Raw genomic sequence first — 22690 nt, 5'->3', positions numbered from 1 at the left:
CTATGAGATGACTTGGAGCTGAATAACATGTTCAGTGCAAAATATGTTGTTAGTATGTATGTCAAAAATTAGAGAATGTCAACTTGCAACTTCTTCATGGAAACTAAAAAAAAAATAAAGGTAGAGTTTTGGTCTCCATGTCAGCTGCAATTGAACATCAATATAAAGCATTATCTTAACAAACATCTGCTGGCTCAGAGTTGGAGTCAGTAGAGAAGGATCATTGGTTCAAGCCAGGTCTTAACATCTATTGGTTCTTCTGCCCTTGGTGTGATTGGTCAACTCTGTAATAGTGGACAATCACATTAGCTACTTTAATGAGATATTTATGAGTAAATTTAGTTACAAACTATGACATAGTTGGGATGTCCTGAATTATAAGCCATAAGGAGCAGAACAACTAAGAAGTAGAATTAGGACTTAATAACATTTTCTGAAAACTACAACATTTGCATATTAGAATCTATGAACAAAATACACACTGGGTTTTATTTGGGATTCCGAGATAATTTCAGTCATGAAGTTTAGGAACAGATTATTCCATTGCTTTACTATTTCTCTGAGCATTTAAAAAATGTTATCTTGTTAAATCATTATAACAGCCTAGTGAAATAAGGCAGCAAAGCCCTCACTTTGTAGAAGAAGACATTGAGCCTAAGAGAAGCAAGTTGTCCAAGAACAAATAGCTGTTCATTATGGAGCCAGGACTTAAGCAGAGTTGGAACGCTTTCTATTATGTCATGCTAATGCAAGCTAATTTGCTGGATCATACTGCTCTCGATTTGTGAGCATTTCACCTTACATTTTTTCCTTCTTTAATTAGAAGCTTCAAGAGAAGTTTATAGAATGTACTCATAAGTGGATGGGATAATACTGTTAAGTTCTGATATTATGATATTGTTTGAAATACTCTAAGAATTTTACATTTGCTAAGTTTTTTATATCAGTATTAAAATAGTAATTTGGTTTATTACATTTTTATATATAGAATTTGCCAATTACTTTCTGACTACAAAGAAAAACAGATGCTAACAATCTCTTCTGAAAACAGCAATCCAGGTAAGACTTGTGATAGTGAATTCCATTAGATCAGTTGTCCCCAACCTCTCTGGCACCAGGGACCGGTTTTGTGGAAGACAATCTTTCCATGGGCTGGGGGAAGGTGGGGATGGTTTCAGGATTATTCAATCATTTTACATTTATTGTGCTACTTTATTTATATTATGATTACATTGTAATATATAATGAAATAATTATACAACTTACCATCATGTAGAATCCGTGGAAGCTCTGAGCTTATTTTTCTGCAACCAGATGGTCTCATCTGGGGGCAGAGCAATGTGACACAGTGACAGATCATCAGGCATTAGATTCTCATATGAAACACACAACCTACATTCCTCAGATGGGCAGTTCACAACAGGGTTCATGCTCCAATGAGTATCTAATGCTATCACTGATCTGACTGGAGGCAGAATTCAGGCGGTAGTACAAGCCATGGGGCTGGCTGTAAGTACAGGTGAAGCCTCCCTGGCTTGCCTGCTGCTCCCCTCCTCCTGTGTGGTGCGGTTCCTAATAATCCATGGACTGGTACAAGTCTGTAGACTGGGAGTTGTGGACCCCTGCTCTGGGTGGTCCTACCATAGATAAAAAAGTAACAGTAAGGAATTTTTGATCACAAAAGAACGCTGAAGCACAAGTCATGTTACATATGCTTGTCCCCACAAGGTCTCACTATTACTGACTTCATTCCTCCTCATTTGAAGTTGGAAAGAGACACATTTACTTTGTTGGAACAAGGTTAATTGGTTAATTGTCATGATAACAGTAATTTTGTTAGAACAAGATGCTGTGCTACCATTTGCCAAGAGATTGTCAAAATAAATATACAAATTGCCCAACTCTAGGCTCAGGATATTATAATAAAAGTAGAAAAATGTTTCACAATAACAAAAATGTTAGTATGCTACCTGGTTGTGGACACCTAATACATTGTATAACCGAAACAGTGTGAGGACAACTTTAATTTAGCCACCTATTTATCAAAGAGCTTTTGTAAGTTAGGTTTTATTAGTTTCAGGAGACAAAGATGAAATAGATGTAGTTTTGATCCTTAAGGTGTTCATAATAGAGCTGTCTCCATTTCATTTCTGTGCTTTTTCAACAGAATTTACAAAGAAAACATTTCTATTTATGTTTTCACTTGTCCACTTAACAAATAACTATCAAATGTCTTTTAGATACTAACCACTTGTCTAACGCTATGAAACACAAACAATTAAAAATACAGACAGGAGCTTGTTATTATCATTGTCATTTTTTAAAATTTTACTACTTCATTCAGTGCTTACTGTGTGCTAGATGCCCACTGGAATCTTATAATTATAATTTATTATATATTGATTATGTGCCAGACATATGTGATGAGGAATGAAAGTTTTGAAAAAAAAAAGTAGGTATGATTCAAGGGAAGCATGCAGAGTGAAAAGAATTTTTCTAGGTAAAGAAGCAGAAGAATAATGTTTGGCAGAAGGAACATGCAACAAGATTGTGTGTTGGCCAGAAGGAACATCTAAGGAGATTGCCTGTTTGGCAGGAAGAGCAGCAAGTGCAAAAGACAAGATGCTTGAGTGAACTTTGCAGGGTTTCTGAGCAGTTCACTTTTGCTAGCACCAAAAGTGTGAGATACCAGAGGTTGGGAATGAGGTGAATACTTAGCTAAGACAAGTTTATGACAGACTTTTTAATACTACAGAAATGAGCAGGTCTTATCCTGTGGGCCATGAGAAGTTTACCAGGTAGAATGCTTTGGACTGCAAATACTGATGAGCAGTGGCGAAAACAGTAGGAACCAGAGTTGTTTTGTTTGTTAAGTGATATCTTAGGGATCCCTCTTGTCCCTCTTTCTGTGCTGTTGACAGTGTTTTATTCATGTCTCCTTTCACAGTTGGCTAATCTGCAACAGCTCCAAACATCTTGTTCTCACAACACAACATCTCAAGGGCTTCTTTTCTTCACCTGTTTCTTCTAAACAGGCAGAAAACTTAGAAGCACACAAGGGGCTTCCTGTAATATTTCATTGGCTGTGTTACACTACCTGCTCATTCCCAAACCAGGTACTGGGAATGCAAATATGTGATTAGCTTAGAATTAATGTTTCTCTTTCTGAGGCTGAGGAGGGAGATTGGGATAATAAATATCCCAATAGACTTGTGTTTCTTCTGCAAGAAAGAATAAGGAATGGTTATTGGTAGGGAGCCGACAATGTTTGCTGCAGGGGCTCATTGGAGACATGGGAGCAGGGGAGTCACAAGATTAAATTTGAGTATTAAGGCATTCTGGTTATGGTGTAAAATGGGTTAGCAAGCTTTTTCTGTAAAGGACCAGGTGAGAAATATTTGAGACTATGTGGTCTCCGTCATATCTACTTACCCCTGCTGTTGTCTGCTGTTGTAGTGTGAAAGCCACCATGATTCTTTGTAAGCAAATAGGCCTGACTGAGCTCCTATAAAACTTTATTTACAAAGTCATGAGGCAGATTGGATTTGGACTGTGGCCTATAGTTTGCTGGGATTGATGGAATATAACCTTGTAAAGAAACCAGGAGACAAAAGAAACTTTTGCAGTAGTCAGCTATAGTTTGCTTGTCACACATCCTTGGACTAGTATCAATGTATTATAAGGTTTTCACCTATCCGTGGTGAAATAAAGTTAGGAATCTCAGTTACTCATTTTAATATGTTGGCCTTTGTTTTTATGGTGTTATGCCTTTTTTATTTGTTTTGCTTACTTTTTATTTCATGTAAGAGCTAACATTAATAGCTGGCGGTTTTCTTTTAAATAAGAGCCATTTTGTAAAGTTTATGTTCCCAGTGGCAGTGGGAATATAAAGCAGAGGCAGAAGAGAGGTATAATTAATATGATTTAGTGATAATTGAATGAGAAAGGCTTGGGGGACCGAGAGAAATGTCAGATGATTTACAGGTTTCCAGGTCGTACACTAGTATTTAACCTGGACATGAGGAAGGAGTAGGAAATTTTCTGGTGAATACAGAAGAGCAAAGAGCTGCAGGTCAGCAGGAATGACCATTTTTTTCCTATGCATGTTTAATGGAATATTCATGTAGGATATTTTGAGTAGGTAATTGGATAACCAGCATTTATAACTCACATCCTACTAGTTTGACTCTCAGTAACAAGACTTGTCAAAGACCCAAGAATCTGAAAGTTGATGAAAATGTCCATGTGTATCACCATCAGTGACCGAAAGTCAGCATCCACAGAACACAGAATTGGGACACATGATCCTAGTAGATAAAGATGAATATCAGAGTTATGTTCCTCTTAGGGAATGATAGTCTCCATGACCTGTGTGAGTCATGGCTGCCAGAAAAGAAAGAGAGCAAGGAGTGTATCAAAGAAGCACAGCAAATTCAGTCCTAGAGTGCCCTGCTTGACTTCATGTCATAGTTCTGACTTCTAAAATACCATTTTCTGCAAAATATGCTTTCTGTTTTTCCCCTCTTGATGCCTGCAACCAAACAGAATCCCTTTAGCAGGGCATTTTTGTGTTCTTTCTTTAAGCAAAGCAACATATAAATAACAAAAAGAAGCAAGAGAAAGAGTGTTTTTTGTATAGGCTAGTAATTAATGTAAACTTGAGAGTGAGTACCAGGATTATACTTAGGATTTACAGACTGGGTAGGAAGACTAGGTAGAAATCTAAAGATCACTGACTCAAACACATCATGGTTTCATTGCTTTATTGTCACAGCTCTGAATCCACAACTATGAGTTATATTCATATGCACTATAACTTTAGAAAGCACCTTCCCAAACCAAATATTAAGTGATTTATTGTAATTTCTTTGACTTATTATAGAATTGACTTTCCAAGTGTTCATGAGAATTATTGAGAATTTGCTACATAGTAACATCTCAGCTGTGTCCACATGAACTATCTGTCACCTTGTCTTAAGGAATAACAGCTCACTAGGAATATTGGTTTTGGCATTAAAATGATCTTTATCTAAATGCAGATAGGACCAGGGATCACTCTTGAACATTAATGTCCAATCATCTTAAAATTACACATAAGGCTTTCATAATCTGACTTCTGCCCCACTCTTCATCTTTAGCCCTTTTCCCTGTGCGCCCTTTCTCTGGCATTACTGAGCTGCTGGTAATGTCCTACTCACTCGTTCACTCTTTCAGGCCTCACTCCTGCTCTTGCTGCTGTGTGGAATGCTGTTACCCTTTCCTGCCCTCTACCGCTTTTAATCTGGCTAGCCTCAATATTTCAGTCTCTGCTTGGGCATGTGTTCTAGAAAAGCCATCTGTGATATGCTTTATTTTCATTGTTTTTAAACCCTAATGCCTAGCATATATGTAGCAGGACTCAATAAGAAATTTCTGAGTAAAATAAAGACTGTTTTTACAAATATGATGTGCAAGACTGTCCCCTGCAGTCTTGGAGCAGAGGGGACAGACATGTGGGGGAATAATGTACAGTTCAGGTGGTAAAGATGCAGTAGAAAAATCAGTGAAGTACGAAGGCAGCCTCAAGGAAGGAGGTACCTTTTTATCTAGGGAAAGACATGCAGAATCAAGGAAGACTTCACACAGCATTGCTCTTAAAAGATGAAAATAAGGCTTGTTGTGGTGGCTGACACCTGGAATCCCAGCATTTTTGGGGGCCTAAAGAGGTGGATCATAAGGTCAAAAGATCAGGATCATCCTGGCCAATCGTGAAACACCATCTCTACTAAAAAAATGAAAACTAGCTGGGCATGATGGTGAATGCCTGTAATCCCAGCTTCTTGGGAGACTGAGACAGGAGAATCACTTGAACCAGGGAGTCAGAGGTTGCAGTGAGCTGAGATTGTGCCACTGCACTCCAGCCTGGTGACAGAGAAAGACCCTGGCTCAAAACAAAAAAAAAAGAAGAAAAAAAAGAAAAGAAAATAAATTTGTCAGAATAGTGGAGGGAAACATTTTAGATATTAGGAAGACATTGTACACTAATAAAGGCATTAGTAGTAATTTTGCAAATCATTTATAAGGTACTATTGTTGCAGAAAACAGGAGGTAGGAGAGACCCAGTGGGTGAAACAGGAGGATTTTATTTAGGTGCACAGCAGCTCAGCAGATTTGCTTCCAACAACTGAGTCCTGAACAAAGGCAGAGCTTGGCTTATAAAGGCAAGCTTACAGAAGCAGAACAAAGGTGGTTAATCATATAGTGACAGTTTTGCAACCTCAGCATAGCTTGTGACTTTGCAACTACATTGAAGGAAAACAGAAACTTGCAAAATATATGCATTTGTAAAAATAGCTATGAGTAAATGCTGCGGGGAAGGGAGGATGGTAAAGGAGTTTGTTTTCTTAACTTTGCTCTGGGATGTCTGGACCCATACCTGTGGGCTCTGGCTTCTCAGACAGGGTCAACATGACCTTACCTGGGCCCTGCCTGTTACTATCCTTAGAGTCAGAGTAGCTAAGTGCAGGAAAACTTGTTTCTCTTTAAAACTAAATTTCCTTCTCATTACATTTTCTGCTTCATGATTAAGAAGTGGAGAACAACACACTGTGTTACCTTATATGTTTCTACTGTATTTTAAAGTTGTGTTTCTGGTGGTTTTGTTCATTTACGTTGGGTGGATGAATTTGTGAGTGAATCTTATCAGGTGTCTCCCCAAGTGGTTTGCTGAAGTCTTAGAGAATGATTTCCTAAGTAACTATTTCATGAAACACTAAACACTCAATTTATAAGATAAAATAAAATGTTGTCTTAAATCTATTTTTATAAAGGCAATAGTTTTTAACTGTTCTAAGTGGTTCATTTTAACTGAATATATGGATTTCTCAACAGAACAAGACTTAAAGCTGACATCAGAGGAAGAGTCACAAAGGCTTAAAGGCAGTGAAAATAGCCAGCCAGAGGCATGGAGAATTTTAAATTTAAATTTTTGATTTAATGTTATTTTCTTTGCTTTAGTAATATTAGATAGTTCAAAGGAAATTACCTTTCAGACTAGGTTTTGAGAATCAATAGATTCTTTTTTCTAAGAACTTTTTAATAGAATCTTAAAATTTAATAAATTCGCAATCTCATTAACAGAAGAATCAATAGATTCTAATTTAGCATTTGAAATTTAACTTAAAAACATAACCGCTATAAAATTTAAAGTACTCTTATTTTACAATATTCTTATTTGAAATATTCTTATCTACCTTTTTGATTAGCTTATAGGTAATCTTTCCTTTTGGAATAGAGGCAAAAGAAATTCCAGAACTTTGTTCTTTTATTCTTACAACACCCTAACATGATAAAGAAAGTAACATCAATTATTGGATTATATTATTAAGCAATGGAATTATGAACAATGCAACACTGATGGTCCCTGACCTGGATTCATGGTTAAAGAGTAATCATGGCCAGCGCTTGAAAATCTGCAGTTTTATATTGCAGTCACTGATAGCAAGGTTAAAGATATATTCTGCCTTGTGGTCTTTCACTGACCTCAGCATTTCTCTTCAGGGAGGGAACCAGGTCATAAAAGCAACCCAAATGCCTATTACAAGAATCATATCTTGCAGAGTGGGACCTTTGGTATTAGTACAGAAACACAATAACATTCGAACTTACTTCAGTCGCAGAAAATCAGTACAGATTATTAAAATTTTTATCCACTGTAATTAGTACACATTAGAATATATTAGAACTGGACTTAAGGAGATCATCTAGATACATAACACTATCATATTACAACATGTAATTTCAATTAACATTTAAGAATTTACATTTCTTTCTGTTTGGTGTTGATTTCAGCTCCTAATAATTGAAAGCGTGCCTACAATCCAGTTAGTAATCTGTAGAGGCTCACTGGTTAGGGTTTGGTGAGGTAAACTCTTTTCAAGTGAGGAAGATTTTGCAACACTACAAATCATCTGCTGATGCATTTTTGGTAGATTTAACACAGAACAAATTAAGTTTAGTCCAAACAAATGGTGACAAAGTTAAGTTTGCTGGTTCATGTTTTTCTTCTCCCTTTGATTAAGGTGAAATATTTTTCACATGTTAGTCAGAAGCCAGTGATGTGGCAGTAGCTGAATGTAGATTAAAAATTTAATTTTTAATTTTAATTAATTATTTATTTATTTAACTATTTTGACAGTTAAATTTTAATTTTAGTTATTTTCTAATTTTTCTTTGTCCATACTTGATTGCTTAAAATAAAATTATTTTAAAAACATGCATTCCAAGAGAGGAGACATCACAGAAATACAACAAGCAAATTAACCTTCTATTTTTGCATTTACAGGAAATATCTCAAGAACAAGAAATAAACAAGGATTGTGATAGAGAGGTATACCTTTATATTCAAATGTTTCTGTTGAATTCAATTTTTACATTATGTTGTTTAACAAAGTGTACTAAGTGTAGGCATACATGATCCTATCATGTAAGTAGCATAAATCATCAGTGAAAAATTTAATATTTAACTCAGAACGAATTCTGTACATTGAGGTTTAAAGAGATACAAACCCTAGAGATACTCTTTCATTATTCTCAAATAATCCTGAATGGTGCTGTAAAATGCTAGGTCATGCCACTTTAGGAGCTTTGGATCAATCGTTTTATCTTTTTTGGTTTTAGTCTGATTATCAATAGATAATGTGGCTAAAGAAGATAATTTCTTATTCTGTGTATCTTCCAGCTAGAAAATTGTATGACTATTGAATGTGAAATTTGGGGAGCATCTCATTTTCTGGGATTCCATGCTCCTACCTCAGCAGTTTCACTCTGCTCCTTGTGTTGTGGCAAACTTTGGTTCCCATGTTTCAGTGAGAACCATCATGTTTTTGATAACCCAGGAACCAAATGAAAAAAGAATGGTCAAAGGCAGTGGGGGAGAAGAAAATCTCAGTGCAGAAAAGGGCAATCTTCCTTTCTATTCCTGAAGCCCCACAGTGTCTCATCCTCTAAATCTAACTGCTTAATGTAAGATCTAGGTGGTAAAGACAGAAGAGGACACATTTTGCGTCTTTGTCTTTTTATTTGTGTGTTCCCATGAGTCAAATGGGGTAAATACATATATAAGATTCTGAAGAGTGGTTGGGAATAAAAGCACAAAATGAAGGAGGGCCCTTTTTGAATTTTGGAAAATTCTATTTTATTCAGTCAAACAGAAATAAAGCAAACTTTACAAATATTTCAATGATACACTAATGATATGATAATTGCATCTTAAAATTATATGGTAATAGTTATGTATATATGATCAAACTTAAGCATGAAATATTTTTAATGACTAAAATAATGATACACTGAGTCAATTGATAAAATCAATTAAAAAGGTTCTTTTTATTCAATAAAGTGATAACCATCCTTAATATCAAACTTCCACTCAAGGTTGAAGAAGTAATGAAGAAGCACGGAAGTAATCATGTGAGATTACCAGAAAACCTGACTAATGATGCCACTGCTGGCAATGGTGATGATGGATTAAATCCACAAAGCAAGAGCAGAACACCGGAAAGTCAGCAATTTCCTGACACTGAGAATGAAGAGTATCACAGGTAAGCCTATGGCAACATTTAACAGGAGAAAACCATGTGCTGTCAAACTAATCCTAATTTGGCTAATATTCATGATTAACAAATTTTGTACTTTTGCTAGGATATTCAGCCTCACCTGGTAATCAGAAAAATGATAATCAGCAAAAAACGAGTTACCATTTTTTCTAGTCATAAATTTATTTGAGAAATAACCAGTATTGGCAAATTTGAGGGGAAAGGCATTTTCTTTTCTTTTTAGTTAACTTTTATTTTAGCTTCAGGGGTACATGTGCAGGTTTGTTACATAGGTAAACTGTATCATGGAGGTTTGGGCTACAGATTATTTCATCAGCCACATAATAAGCAAAAGACCCAAAAGGCAGTTTTTTGGTCATCTCCCTCCTGCCACGCTCCACTCTCAAGTAGACCCTGGTGTCCGTTACTCTCCTCTTTGTGTCCATGAGTTCTCATTGTTTAGTTCCCACTAATGAGCAAGAATATGTGGCATTTGATTTTCTGTTCCTGCATTGGTTTGTTCAGGATAATGGTCTCCAGCTTGATCTGTGTTGCTGCAAAGGAAATGGTCTCATTGAAAAAGACATTTCGCACACTGTTGGTGAACACATTTCAAACATTAATTTAGTAGCATATTCACACACACATATATAACATAGTAAGGATATATATGTATGTTAAGGATATTTATATAGATTTGTTACATATATACTTATGTATAAGGACATTTATTACAGCATCATTATATCAAAAAGGTGAATCCTTTTCAGTAGGAAATTATCATTATCAAAAGTAAATCCTTACCAATAGGAAATAACTCAATTTTCATTCCCAGAAAATAATGTAGTATGCAACCATTTTTTTTACAAATGAGGTTAGATATAGAGTAAACTGATTATTTCACAATTAAAATGTATTTAAAGCCTTTAGTTTTAGATAACACATCTTAAGATAATTTTGTTAGAATTCTTGTAATATCTGCTGTGTTGCAAATGGAAGCTACATGCTACATTTACACTCTACCTTGATTGCTAGTTATTAAATTTTTGTTGTCAGTGCCTGAGTGCTGAAATATTGGATCTTCAATCTGAATATTGCCAAGGGATTGTACATAGGGATCTATATTTAATATAAATGTTTCAGTATATTGGGTAAAACTTTTATTAAAATATATCAAAGGATCTTTCATCTACTAAACCAGGAGTTGGCCAGATTTTTCTGCAAAGAACCAGTTAGTAAATATTTTAGGGTTTGCAAACTCTCTCTCTCTCTCTCTCTATATATATATATATGTGTGTGTGTGTATATATATATATATATATATATATATATATATATATATATATTTGAGTATTTGAGACAAGGTCTCTGTTGCCCAGGCTGGAGTGCAGTTGTATGATCATGGCTCACTGCAGCCTCAACTTTCTAGGTTCTAGTGATCCTCTCACCTCAGCCTCTCTACTAGCTGGGACCACAGATGTGCAGCATCACACCCAGCTAATTGACTCTGTGGACTGTAGAGTGAATAAGCATGGCTGCATTCCAAGATACTTGACTTACAAAAACAGGCAGTGGGCTGGATTTGGCCCACAGGTGCTAATGTGCTGACCTTGTGCTAAAAGGAAGGTGCTGCGAATGCAGTAACTCTTACTCATAAAAGTGTCCTGCATGTGTGACATTATCCTTCCTTTGAGAAAAGGATATATTTCAGTATTCACCACATCATAGTTTTCCACAGTGACTTCATATAATTTTTAAAATTTCATTTATAAAATAAGATTATTTTCAGCATTTCTACCACTTTATTCCTGTTGATAGAACTCAGTAGTTTACTGTGATCAATTACTTTGTATATTTGATGAGTATCAACTGTTCTAGAATTGGCTGATTTTTATCAAGCAAGAAATACTCTCCTTGAAACGTTTAGTGTTTCTTGGTCTTTACGTGTAAGCATGAACAAAGTGATATTCAGTTTATGGAATCTAGAAATGTTCAAGGCAACTTTTAGTTCTATAGTTTTAAGAATTTAACACCTCAGTCTGGCATTTTTAATGCCACATGTGTATAATTTTATAATCTTTAAAATATATAATTGTTATGTAAAATTTGAAGACTACACCTGTTATATAAAATTTAAAACTAATTGTCTATTACTTTTCCATGACTGTGGAAGAAAATGACAACATTCTCAGTCATGACTTCTAAGTATGGTGTCCTTAAAAGAACTGTCTACACTCATGAACTCAATTTTCTTTTCATTCACTCTTAATCTCACACCAGTAAGTCTTCAGTTTCAGCACTCCTCCAACATTGTTTTTCCTCAAGATTATCACTAATTTTTTTCTGTAATAAATCTAGGCATTTCTCTAACACTTCATTTTATTTAGTCTGTCAACAGTATTTGAGCCAATGGAGGACATCTCCTCTCTAACAGCGTCTTCAACTTGGCTTTCAGGACCTCACTCCCTTAGGCTTTTCCTCCTGCCTTTCTAGTCCATTCATCATGATCTGTTTTGCTTGCTCCTCGTCATCTTTCTCCATTTTGACATTATTTTTTTCCCAGGGCTCAGTCCTCAATCTTCTCTCTCATTACTTTTTCTTTTTTTGAGACAGAGTTTCACTCTGTCACCCAGGCTAGAGTTCAGTGGTGTGATCTCGGCTCACTGCAACCTCTGCCTCCTGGGTTCAAGCGATTCTCCTGCTTCAGCCTCCTGAGTAGCTGGCATTACAGGTTCGTGCCACCATGCTCAGCTAATTTTTGTATTTTTAGTAGAGACAGCATTTCCCCATGTTGTCCAGCCTGGTCTCAAACTCCTGACCTCAGGTGATCTGTCTGCCTTGGCCTCACAAAGTGTTGAGATTACAGGCATGAGCCACTGCACCCAGCCCCTCGTGACTTTTTCTACTATGTATATGCTAGCGATTTCAAAATGTATGTCTCTCGCTCAGATCTCTCTCCCTAATTCCAGATTTCCATATCAGCCTGCCTACTTGACATCTCTATTTGGTTAGCTATTGGGTATCACACACTTGTCAGACCCAAAATTGGGCTACTGATGGCCTTCCTGAAATCTACACCTCATGTAGTCGTTCCTACTTTGTGTAAGGGCAACTCTTCCAGTTGCTCTGCCAAAAATCTCAGTGTCATTCTTGACTCATCTCTCTCTCTCTCTGACACCTCACATCTAATCTCTCAGTAAATCTTGTCAGGTCTACCTGAAGAATATGTCCAGAAGCCAGTCATATCTTCTACATCTGAGCCACCCTCATCTGCAGTCTACATGAGTGTCATAGACTGACAATTGATAGTTCTGGCTTTTAAAAACTTCCCTTTTCATCAATTCTTAACTCAGTGGATGTACTCAAAATATAAGTCAAATTGTGTCAGTCCTGTGCCCCAGCCCTTCTGATTGCCTCCCATTTCACTCTGAGTATGTGTCAAAGTTCCTCCTAATTATCTCCCTTGCTCTGCTTCAGCCTCACTGAAATTCTTGCCATCCCTTATCTACCCCTAGTGCTTAAAGACTCCAAGCACACCTCTGTACTTGGCAGTTCCCTGTGTCTGGAATGCTTTTCCCCCAGATATCCTCCTAGCTTACTCTTTCCATTCCTTCAGTTCTTTATTTAAAACCTCCTTTCCCGAGTCCAAGTGATCTCATTGTTCAGTTCCCACCTATGAGTGAGAACATGTGGTGTTTGGTTTTCTGTTCTTGTGATAGTTTGCTAAGAATGATGGTTTCCAGCTGCATCCATGTCCCTACAAAGGACACAAACTCGGAAGGGGAACATCACACACCGGGGCCTATCATGGGGAGGGGGGAGGGGGGAGGGATTGCATTGGGAGTTATACCTGATGTAAATGACGAGTTGATGGGTGCTGATGAGTTGATGGGTGCAGCACAGCAACATGGCACAAGTATACATATGTAACAAACCTGCACGTTATGCACATGTGCCCTAGAACTTAAAGTATAATAATAATAATTTAAAAAAAATAAAACCTCCTTTCTACTAAGAAGTAGAAAAAGGGTGAAAAGAAACACATTATGGAACAACCACTTTCTGAGGAAGAACCATGTACTACCTGGACGCATCATGCTTAAGATTCGGAGTGTACCAGGGAGGCTCTCTAATGCAACCAAGGGAAGGTTCAATGAAACAAAGTGACTTATCATCTCTAACTTCAAACCCATTTGTATCTTGACATCAACACTGTTAACCTTATGTCATCATTTCTTAGAGTCTTTGATATACAAATAAAAGGTTTTTTTGTATTAGAAAAAAAAATCCCCTTTGTCAGCAGAGACTTTTCTGACCATCTCAACTTTCCCACCACCCTCCCCATCAAACACGTAAACATTTCATTTTCCTGCTTTAGTTTTTCTCCTCTAATGTACTGTATATTTTGTCTTCTGTGTCCATTATTATTGTGTGTTTACCTCACTCTCATGCATTGGGATTTTATTTTTCACTACCATATCCACACTGCCTAGAAAAAGGCCTAGCATACTGGATGTAGCTACCTAATAAATCCTTATTAAATGAGTGAATGGAGTTTATCCTGGGTATATTGTTTGATTGATTCTCACTTTTAAAAAGTTTGACGTGGTTCACTCTAATAGTTTTGCCTGCTAATTATATGCATTTAAAAAATTGTTTTGGCTCTTTATAATAAGCTACATTCTTTATACTATTTTTTTTAATTTAGGGTGAAAGCCCAATATTGTGGTTATTCATTATTTATTCTTTTACTAGTAATCATAATTGTAATTATGGTAAACTGAGTCAGAGGACTTGCAAACTTTACTAGTATTTTATTTGATTTGATTTTTGAGATGGAGTCTCACTCTGTCGCCCAGGCTGGAGTGCAGTGGTGGGGTCTCAGTTCACTGCACCCTCCGCCTCCTGGGTTCATGTATTTCTCCTGCCTTAGCCTCATGAGGAGCTGGGATTACAGGGGCATGACACCACGCCTGGCTAATTTCTGTATTTTTAGTAGAGACAGGGTTTCACCATGTTGGACAGGCTGGCCTCACACTCTTTACTCAGGTGATCCACCCACTTCAGCCCTTCAAAGTGCTAGGATTACAGGCGTGAGCCACTGCACCCAGCCACTCACTTTTTATTTTTTTAAAAATTGGGGTGGCACATTTAATGGACTTACAAATTCTTTTCAAGGGATTATGAACCTTTGGTATTTGAAATAAAAAGACAGAGTTGGAATTTTTTTGCTTCCTATAGTAAGAAGAATACTGGTCAGGCACTGGCTCTTCTGATGGAGCAGGTACTGCTGCTTGGCTGTATTTCAGAAGCAAGCTGCTCACATCTGTAGTGGTTGGTGAGCAAGACCAGTGGTCATTGATTGGTTAACTAGTTTTCAAACTGGCTCTGGGTGGCTTCTTGTTACCATTGGTACAGGTCATTTCTTTCCTAAGTTAGACTCAACTTTAACTGAACATTTTTGGTTTAAAAGTTGCCTTCAATTAACTATGATCAAAATGAATCTATTTTATATTGCAGAATTTTACACCTCATTTTAAAATTCTGGTCAAGATGAATTGGTTAATAATAGCTCTCAGGAAGATCTGTTTTCTTTTTTTAAAATACATATTTCTCTGTAAAATTTATTCCTTAAAATTATTTGTCTTGTTTCTGTTTTTAGTATTTCTAGAAGCTTTTGCTCAAGTCTTAACATAATCTCCAGTAGGAGATTTTAGTCTGTCAGTTAATATGGTAGTGATATTCTCTTTTTAAATTCCTTTTCTTTTCTTGTTCACTGTCTTCTCTGTACAGTAACAGTGATATTCTTATACATTTTTACCTCATTAAAAATAATTACAGTTTTCAGGTCATGTGATGCCAACATGTTTGTTCCTTTTGTTCTGTGTGTGCATTGCTATTCGGGCTCTTTTGTGGTTCTACATGAATGGCAGCTTTTTAAAATAACTCTGTGAAGAATGACATTGGTACTTGGATAGAAACTGTATTGGATCTGTAGACTGCTTTGGGCACTATGGTCATTTTCACAATATTAATGCTTTCAGTCCAGGAGCATAGGATGTATGTTCATTTATTTGTGTCATCTCTGATTTTCTTCAGTGGTGTTTTCCAGTTATCCTTTTATAGCTGACTCACCTGCTTCGTTAAGTATTTTCCTAGGTATTTTACTCTTTTGCAGCCATTGTCAAAGGGACTGGGTTCTTGTTGTGATGCACAGCTTGGCTGTAGGTGGTGTATAGTGGTACTACTCATTGGTATTTGTACATTTTGTAGTCTCTGAGACTTTACTGAATTTATTTATCAAGTCTAAGAGTGTTTTGTAGGAGTCTTTAGGGTTTTCTAGGGATAAGATCATATAATTGATGAAGAGATAGTGTGATTTTCTTTTTTCCAATTTGGATGTCCTTTATTTCTCTTGCCCAGTTGCTCTGCCTAGGACTTCCCAGTTTTATTCTTAATATGCATGAAATAAAAGTAAAATTGAAAGTGATTAAGGATTAGTTTATTTCACATCTCTGTCGCATACACAGATAAAATTAATTCAAAGTTGTATGTTAAAAACACAATATTAGACCCTGTCTTGTTCCAAAAGGAATTTCTAAGTTGTCTATAAAATACAGAGGAATCAAGAATATAAGTGGAAAGTGTTTCCAAAAAATAAAGATAAAAAGTATGGGTTAACACAGGGCTGGCTTCCCAATCCCCAGGCCATGCACCCAGTACCAGTCCCTGGCCTGTTGGGACCTGGGCCACACAGCAGGAGGCTAGTGGCAGGTGAGCAAGCAAAGCTTCATCTGTTTAAAGCCACTCTCTGTCACTCACATTACTGCCTGAGCTCCTCTTCCTGTCAAATCGGTGGTGGCATTAGATTGTCATAGGAGTGTGACTCAAACCCTCTTGTAAGCTGCTTACACAGGGGATCTAGGTTGTTCACTCCTTATGAGAATCTAATCCTTTATGATCTGTCACCATCTCCTGTCACCCCCAGATGGGACCATCTAGTTGCAGGAAAACAAGCTAAGGCTCCCAGTGATTCTACATTATGGTGAGTTATATAATTATTTCATTATATATAAGTAATAATAGAAATAATGTGCACAATGAATGTTATGTGCTTGAATCATCCTGCAACCATCCCTCAACTCAGGTCCACAGAAAAATCACCTTCCACAAAACCAGTCCCTGGTGCCAACATGGTTGGGGAGAGCTGGGTTAACGGATGTGAGATCCTTTTGCCTTGCTTTATTAATGTGCAATAATGCTTTATTAATAATGTGCACAATGCTTTATTAATGTGCAGATATACATTATGTGAATGACATCTGATGGCACCATCTTGCCCTGTAGATCATTTTAGGGATACCTCCAGTATTTCATGAAAATCAAAATTTCTTCTAGTGATGAACAAAATGATACCCAGAAGCAAGTTTTGGAAGAACAGATCGCTGGAATGTCACAAGAAGAGATTCTGACTAATAAACAAGAGCAGATGGAAGTGGCTGAAAAGGAAATGAATTCTGAGGTATTTTCTTTAGTCATTTTCAAATGTTTTAATATATGTATTTGTTTAAAAAATAACTTTATGTATTTTGGAAAGGATAAAGGATTTTTAAAACATATATATACACACATATGTGTGTATATATATACACAGACACTCCATATATCCTTTATCATATCCTGTACATACAGGATAAAACCATGTTCTTAATTCAGCTACATTTGACTGCAACAGTCAAGTAGTGATCCTCACAATGGCCTCAATCCAAAGGAGAAGCATTTCATATTTTTCATAAGAATTGATGATTTTTCCAATATCAAAAATAAGTTTTGCTACTGACAACAGATTTTCTAGTTTTTGGACATTAGTTCATCTTTTAAAAATATTGATAGAGAAATTAGTTTGTTATTTTCACTAATAGGAAAGTAGGAAATATATAGCTGGGTCAGAGGCCATATTGTGGATGTCATTATCCTTACTTTTGAGGAGAGTAACAGTTTGCTCCAAGAAGTTTCTCATTTCAATGCAAAGAGTTTTGAATACAATGGCGTGCCATGATATACATTGAGTGATAATTTATTGATAAGCATTTTGTTCCCAGAGAAATATTTCAGTGTATTTTCCTTATTTCACACTTATTACTATTTCAAACATTATAAAGAGGAAAGAAAAGTTATTGCAATGGCAAATAATCTCACAATTTCTAAGAAAAACATTGTAAGTTGTATCTTATTTACCATTTGTATTTTGAAATATAAGGCTTCTGTTGTATTAACACATTTACACCACAAAAGTAACAGTGATTTTATGAAGTTGCCCATGCTGGAGTGCAATGGCACGATCTCAGCTCAATGCAACCTCTGCCTCCCAAGTTCACACGATTCTCCTGCCTCAGCCTCCTGAGTAGCTGGGTTTACAGGTGCACACCACCACACCCAGCTAATTTTTTGTATTTTTACTAGAGACAGGGTTTCACTATGTTGGCCAGACTGGTCTCAAACTCCTGACCTCATGATCTCCGCCCACCTCAGCCTCCCAAAGTGCTGGGATTACAGGTGTGAGCCACTGCTCCTGGCTGCATATATTTTTTGACCTCTCCTTTTAAGAATCGTGATCTTAAATGAGTTCAGTGTTGTTTGTAGAAGTGCAATGTTTAGATGCCGATGTGTACATTGTGGAAGGACACAATGCTTAAACGGTTATGAATAAATGCAATTCTTATAACTGACTGTAAAAATATTAGAAAAGCAGTATATTGATAAAACATTCTTCAGAAAAAGGAACTTAAAGAACTTTAAGAAATGGCTTCTGTCCAAATATATGCATAGCTAAGGCTCTTACAAGGGTGTGGTTGATAGGTTAGATATCAGAGTATAAACCCAATTTAAAAAATATACTCAAGCATATTAATCTTATATTTTATGCATCTGGTTGTTTTTATAATTCAGAGAAAGGCTTTTCCAATTCTGAAATTCTTAAAAATCCTCTAGGGATTTATTTTTCATGGTCTTTAAATAAATATTTCAACTTTTTGGAATTTACACTGTTTTAGATTTGAAGTTTTGTCCAACATTTTTCCAGTTAGATATCCACTATGGAAATTCTTTCATTATACAAATATAAATGTCATTCTTTAATTTCAGAAGAAATCATGATATGTCATTCTCTTGAGTGCTAACTAAAAGTTCCCTTTCTTTACTTAGGTTTCTCTTAGCCATAAGCAAGAAAAAGATCTCTTGCATGAAAATTGCATGTTGCAGGAAGAAATTGCCATGCTGAAACTGGAAGTAGACAAAATAAAACAGCAGAGCCAGCTAAGGGAAAGGAAACTTTTGGAGGAAATTGAAAGTGTGAAAGCAAAGAATGATAAACTTCTAAAGGCTGTAAAATTGAGGGAGGAAACAATAACAAAAATCAATATTTAAGTACAGTGGACAGCTTAGCATTTTGACAACTGAGAAAAATGATAAACTTCTAAAGGCTGTAAAATTGAATGAGGAAGCATTAGCAAAAATCAGTATTTCAGTAGAGTGGACAGCTTAGCGTTTTGACCACTGAGAATGCTCAGTTCTGAACTGCAGGATGTAAGACACAGCTAGGAAACACTGGAAATGGAAATCCTATCATGTCGTTTTAGACTGACTGCTGCTCTACCTGACTGTGATCAAAGTCAGATAGATGAAAGAGACTTCTTTCCAGAGAACAAACATGAACAAGTTTATTTACAGGAGAAAATGAATTCTCATATATCTAACCTAAAAGATAACAGTGAGATTCTTTCTGAACAACTCTAATGCTGACAGTAAAATTAACAGCCTAAACATTAAGCTGTATCACAGAGGATAAATTCTGAGAGACAAGATGGGGCAAGCCCCCATCTTTCCTGTTCAGGCAACTTAGTCATTCTAGTGTGTGGGCTTTGGAGACTACAAACCCACCAGGTGCAGAAGAGATCCTGCGGCACGGCACAGCTGCTTTACCAAATCATGGCCAGACTGCTTCTGTAAGCAGTCTCCTGATCCTGTTCCCCCTCACTGGACAAGACCTCCCACCTAAGGCCTCCAGCTACCCCCACTAGTGTTCCCTGGCCAACAGAGATTTGAAACCTTCCTGGGACAGAGTTCCCAGAGAGAGGGGAGGGCCACCACCTTTGATGTTTGGGCACCTAGCTGTTCTGGCCCATGGGCTTTGGATAGCCCACGCTGACCAGGGGCTGAAGTGGTGTCTCAGTGCAGCACAGCCACCCTGCAAAAGCATGGCCAGACTGTTGTTTAAGTCAGTCCCCGAACACATTTCTAATCACTGGGTGGAGCCTTTCAACCAGGGTCTCCAGCCACCTTCACTGCTGTTCTCTGGCTGACAGAGGTTTCAGACCTCCCTGAGTCAGAGCTCCCAGGGGAAGGACCAGACTGTCATCTTTGCTGTTTGGACGACTTAGCCATTTGACCCTTCACGTTTCAGAGTGTCTGAGGTGACCAGGGGCTGAAGTGAACCCCCAGCACAGCATAGGCACTCTACAAAAATGTGACCAGGCTTCTTTTATAAGTAAGTCCCTGTTCCTGTTCCTCCTGACTAGGCAAGACTTCTCAACTTGCCTCCAGCCACATCCTACAGGTGTGTACAGATTGGCAACCAGTTCATATCTCCGAGGGTGCAGAGGTCCCAGAGGAAGGGGCAGGCTATCATCTTTGCCTTTTTGCAGACTTCACTGCTGATACTTTCAGGCACTGGAAAATACGAGGCAATTGGGGACCGGAGTGGACCCCCAGCATACCACAGCAGCCCCACGGAAAAGTGGCCAGACTGTTAAGTGGGTGTCCATTTCCATATCTTAGCTCCTCGATGGGCAGGCCCTCCTGACCTGGGTCTCCAGCCAGCCCCCCACTGGAACTATCAAGCCTGTAGCGACTTGGCAATTCCCTGGACTGAGCTTCCAGGAGCAACTGAAATCCTCTGTGCCACTGCCTCTGCAGTGGAACTGCCCTTGCTTCCCTCAGAATATCAAGGGAGCAAAGACCCTAAGTGCCATATCGACACCTCCAACAAGCTGCATTTGACCCAAGGAATACACTAGTCCATCTCCCATGGGTACAACACACCCTCCACTGCTCATCACCAGACAGGGAACCCTGGCTTGGGCTCACAGCACACACCCTCCATCCTGGGGTGATTACATTAAGTAACTGCTAACTTACATCTCTCTGGGGTGGAGCCTCCAGGAGACAAGGAAAGTTGTAGAGCAACAAGTCAGCTGACATGCAGCCCACAGGGCAGGGACAGCTATCTCTCTAGGCTCCACTTGCTCTTATGAGACACTTTATCCCAGCACTTAAGGAGTGCTGTGATCAGACCAGCCCTGTCTCATGTGCAAGATTGCCCAGCACAGATCAGATCTAAGAGTTACTTTCTTTAAAAAGGGGAGTTGCTTAAAAAAGAAGTCTGGCCATGTTTGTGTAGAGCAGTTGTGCTGTGCTGGGGGTTCACTTTTGAGAGAGTTCTCCGAGACCTGATCTCTGCTGGGCAGTTTTGCACATCAGGTGGGGCTGGTCTGACCTCAGCACTCCTTAGTCAGCTTGCCACTCCCAGGACCCCAGCCAGGCCATACCTGCTTACAGGACACTCTTGGGTGCACACACTATAGCTTCTGTACCAGTGGACCGTGCCTGATTAGTGGAGAGCTGCAGCAAGGTGGCCCCTACAGCCATGAACCAGCCTGCACATCACCTCTCCATACTGCAGCTCTTTATATGGAAACTTCTCACATCCCTTTGCTGTGTGTGTTTACACAGGTGGGTTTTTCTGTACTTGCCCTGACAGCACATGGGAGTGCAGCACACACCCCAACCCACACCAACTGCCACTAAAGATGAAGCCATGGTGGGCACAGAACCAAAAACCCCACCCCGCCAACATCTCACCCTTGAGGCAATGCTGTGCAGAGAAAAAGGGACCTTCTTATACCCTGAGTGACCACTGTTGCTTTGGGGCGGGGGGCTCAGAGAAGGCGCCCAGGCATGCACTGGCCAGCAGTCCACCCCAAACCAGCACTGCCTCCAGTGCACACATAGTCAGCAGGGGCCCCCTGGCCCACACCCCAGCTGTCGTGCCTCCACCACCTGCTGAACACCCACAGTGAGCAGGGACTTCTGCATCTGCTAGCATTTTGCTGCAGCTGCTGCACTTGGATCCCCTCAGTGCAGTGGACTTCAAACCTCAAGGAGCCAGAGAACAAAGTTGGGGCCCAATACGAGTTCCCCAGAGTTAAAGCACACAGTCCAGGAATTGGGAGCTGCATGTTGGCCCCTAAAATCCTCTAAAAACAAAGTTAGTTGGCTGAGTCCGCCTTACACCACAGTCAAATCCTCAAGGTCATCAGATATAATAAAAGAAAAATACCCTGTCCAAAGGTCAGCAACCTCAATGATTGAAAAAGGATAAGCCCATAAAGATGAGAAAGGATCTGTGCAAGGACACTGAGAACTCAGAAAGTCAGCATGCCTCCTTTCCTCCAAATGACTGCATCAGCTCTCCAGCAAGTGTTCAGAACTGGGCTGAGGCTGAGATGTCTGAAATGACACAAGCAGGGTTCAGGATATGGGTAGGAACAAAGTTCACTGAGTGAAAGAAGTACGTTGTCCAATACAGGGAAGCTAAAAATCATTGTACGACACTGTAGGAGATGACAGACAAAATAGCCAGTATAAAGAAAAACATAATAGACCTGATAGAGCTGTAAACAATACTACAATAATTTTCATAATGCAGTCATATGGTGATTGTGCGTGATGGCATTATGAAAATTATTGTAGTGTGTGTGGGCACCCGAGACTGCTCTGTAAGCAGGTGTGGCCAAGCTGGGGTCCTGGGAGAGGCAAACAGACTCAGGAGGGCTGAAGTCAGACCAACTCCATTTCATGTGCAAGACCACCCAGCAGAATAGACGAAGCAGAGGAAAGAATCCCAGAGTTTGAAAACTGGCTTTCTGAAATAAAGCAGGCAGACAAGAATGGGGAAAAAAAGAATGAAAAGCAATGAACAAAACTTGTGAGAAATATGGGATGATATAAATGACCAAATCTGTGAGGAATTAATGTACCTGAAAGAGCTGAGGAGA

At 38.4% G+C, this 22690-nt stretch overlaps 1 protein-coding gene across 1 annotated transcript in view; it reads left to right on the top strand.

The window, feature by feature from the left end:
- LOC135965566 (POTE ankyrin domain family member B3-like) overlaps positions 1-20633 on the top strand; it is a 31937-nt gene extending 11304 nt beyond the window's left edge. Inside the window, exons 4-7 of the mRNA XM_074003184.1 lie at positions 9415-9581; positions 16974-17097; positions 18780-18959; positions 20412-20633. Of these exons, the coding sequence (XP_073859285.1) occupies positions 9415-9581; positions 16974-17097; positions 18780-18959; positions 20412-20633 (693 nt within the window). The remainder of the gene's footprint in view (positions 1-9414; positions 9582-16973; positions 17098-18779; positions 18960-20411) is intronic.
- The last annotated feature ends 2057 nt before the right edge of the window (positions 20634-22690 follow it).

The sequence above is a fragment of the Macaca fascicularis genome, chromosome 10 (assembly GCF_037993035.2).
Source record: "Macaca fascicularis isolate 582-1 chromosome 10, T2T-MFA8v1.1".
In the NCBI taxonomy this organism is placed as follows: domain Eukaryota; kingdom Metazoa; phylum Chordata; class Mammalia; order Primates; family Cercopithecidae; genus Macaca; species Macaca fascicularis.
Note: the sequence above shows the minus strand (reverse complement) of the source record. Positions and strands in the feature narration are given on the sequence as shown.